At 52.4% G+C, this 2889-nt stretch overlaps 1 protein-coding gene across 1 annotated transcript; it reads left to right on the top strand.

Annotated features, from left to right (window-relative positions):
* The first annotated feature begins 262 nt into the window (after positions 1-262).
* Positions 263-1299, top strand: DUSP21 (dual specificity phosphatase 21). Its single transcript, XM_025857770.2, has one exon. It carries the CDS (start codon positions 553-555, stop codon positions 1120-1122), a length of 570 nt encoding a protein of 189 aa, XP_025713555.1. The 5' UTR covers positions 263-552; the 3' UTR covers positions 1123-1299.
* Positions 1300-2889: the final 1590 nt, after the last annotated feature.

Below are 2889 nucleotides of genomic sequence, written 5' to 3'. Positions count from 1 at the left end.
TCAGGACAGCCCACCCAGCCTAGCCCAACCTATATGTCGCTACAGTTTTATAGAGATTAGCATATCACAGGAGCCAAATGCTGTTCTCCGGCTTAAAATATGTTATTGCTACTTTGTAGAAAAAGTCCGTGCCCTGCTCTTCGCCACTAATAAAATAGAAGCATTCACAGATAGTGTGTTCAGTGTGATCCAACAGTTGAAGCATATACTAGGTATCTTGTAATAGAATGTTTTAAAACGTCAAACAGATAAGAATTAGGGCTTGGAAAATGAACCGCTATGAAGAGAGATAAAAAGGGATCTGGGGTTTCTCTGAGGACCCGGCGTGGTGGCCAAATCCTCCCTGTGGCCATTTGCCACTGCCATGGAAACCAGTGGGCCGGGCAATCGGGGATTGTGACGCCTGGGGGCGGGGAGGAGGTGGTGACCCAGTGACTGGTCTTCTGTACCCCAGCCCTCGGCTGAGACTTCACAGCGCTGCTGCATCCTCAACTCGCCTGCGGGAGTGGTGCCCCGAACCGTTCCGGAGAAAGACCACTGCCCACCGCCTTGATGACAACACCTCCGTGTCCCCTCCCAGCTCAGGCGCTCCGGCAGCCCCGGGTCCATGGCCTCTCCCAGATAACCAGCAGCCTGTACATCAGCAATGGTGTGGCGGCCAACAGCAAACTCTTGCTGTCCAGCAACCACATCACCACGGTCATCAACGTGTCGGTGGAAGTGGTCAACACTTTCTTTGAGGATATCCAATACATACAGGTGCCGGTGGCTGATGCTCCAAGCTCGCGTCTCTACAACTTTTTTGACCCGATTGCTGACCACATCCACAGCGTGGAGCTGGAGCAGGGCCGCACGCTGCTGCACTGCGCCGCCGGGGTGAGCCGCTCCGCCACACTCTGCCTGGCCTACCTCATGAAGTACCATGCCATGTCGCTGCTAGACGCCCACACGTGGACCAAGTCGTGCCGCCCCATCATCCGGCCCAACAATGGCTTTTGGGAACAACTTATCCACTATGAGTTCAAGCTGTTCAGCAAGAACACCGTACACATGATCAACTCCCCGGTGGGCGTGATCCCTGACATCTACGAAAAAGAGGTCCGTTTGATGATGCCGATGTGAACAGCATCTGACCATGACCATCCGCTGATAATCCTACACCAACACTGAACAAGAACGGTGAAATTTTGTTGGTAAAGAAAACAAGATGATGCCTTTTAGAAGGGCCAGCCAAAACTGAGGGTTGTTGGGAGTTTTTAGCTTAGTAAGTTTTATCTTTAAAGAATAAAAAGCATTCAGTGTAACCGGGTGACAGTGTTTCTTCTCCCGTGAGCGGCAGGTCATGGCTGCCTCGGCCTGGCCAGAGAGGAGGGTGGGCAAGGTGGTGCCCACCTCGGATGGACCTGTGTCCTGGACCCCCGCCCCAGGCGGAAAAACCCAGGAGTGAGTCCCCCCAGGATCCCACCTGGTCTTCCCAACCCAAAGTCAGAGCCTTAGACATCATGGTGCCACCACTTCTCACAGTAAGTGCCAACCTCTGCTAAGCGGCCTTCACTGGGGTGCTCTGGGAGCCCTTGGGGGAGCCTCAGGCCAACCCTGCCCCCACCTTCAACCACAGTGGCCCAGCTCTGGTTTTCTAGATTGGATTTATGCAGAAAATAGTGTTCAAAAAAGCCATTCCACTCTATAAAATTAAAACGATTTTTTTCCCAGTGCTGTCCTATATGGCAAGGTCTCAAGGTGCCCTTGGCAACCTCTGCCAGCCTTTGTGAAAAAGGGCATCAATCCCCTTCTCCGGGGCACGTGCTGAGAGAGAAAACGGGCCTGACACCAGGCCTCAAGGGTTCCTCTCATGGGGTCTTGAATTGGAAGGCTGGAGGACACAGCCCTGTCACCTCAGACACCTCCTCCCGTTGTGACCTGGGGCACATCAAAGCCTCTGTTTCCTCACCAGACAAGGCGGTGACAGCCCGATTCTCACGGGATTGTTGTGGGAATGAGATTCCTTAGTGTGAGCCCTAGCCCATGAATGGTTTAATGCTTCAAGTAGAGAGCAGCTCTTGTTATTAATGATGCTCCTGGGCCCTGCTGGCTGGGGGTCAGCACATTCATCCTCACAATGGCACTTACCCCAACCGCGCATAGCCACTTTGTTGTCTACCAAGGGCTTTTCCAAAAAATCATCCTGTCTGTAAAAACAAACGGTTTAAGGTTCTTTCCACCCTACCTCAGAGGAGGCATAGATTTCCAGCTCGGAGTTCCTGTTGTTTCATTGTGTTTAATCTGTGTGCAAACAAGGAACAAGAAGTTCAATTTCAGCACCCTGCCCCTCCGAGGCCTTGTTTAGAATTGCTGACCATGAGAGCCAGCGTCCCAGGATCCACTGAGATCCACAGGGGAACTTGCCAAAGGGTCAAATGAGTGAGCCCCAGGGCAGGCCTTGGAATCCAGGATTGTACAAACTCCCCAGGTTCCTGGCTCTGGCTTGGGAGCAGCTATTCTAATCCAGAGGATTTTAGACAGAATATAGAGGACAACAGCACAACCATTCCCATTGACCAACGTGCGTGGGTCCAGAGCCCAGCGGCTTTCAAAAGCCGGTTCTCTCCAAACCCATCCCCACCCCCACTGCCACAAAAGGAGTGCCCAGGGACACAATTTGGGGTGGGAGGGGGAGAGGGGTGCTGTGAAGACCACTGCTCTAGACGGATTCCCTCCTTCTACAGATGGAAGAACAGACTCCCAGAACACAAGGGCTGGTGGGGCAGAGCCCTTCACAAAGCAGCCTTTCTGGCAAGAAACCCAGATGGGAAATTTCTTTTAAAGTATTTCTAAAAAGATATTTATTTGGGCATGTGTGTGTGTGTGTGTGTGTGTGTGTGTGTGTGT

The sequence above is a fragment of the Callorhinus ursinus genome, unplaced genomic scaffold, assembly GCF_003265705.2.
Source record: "Callorhinus ursinus isolate GAN/ISIS: 27379988/994484 unplaced genomic scaffold, GSC_fseal_2.0 scaffold16, whole genome shotgun sequence".
Classification (NCBI taxonomy): Eukaryota; Metazoa; Chordata; class Mammalia; order Carnivora; family Otariidae; genus Callorhinus; species Callorhinus ursinus.
The sequence above is the reverse complement of the archived record's forward strand: the minus strand, read 5'-3'. Positions and strand labels throughout refer to the sequence as shown.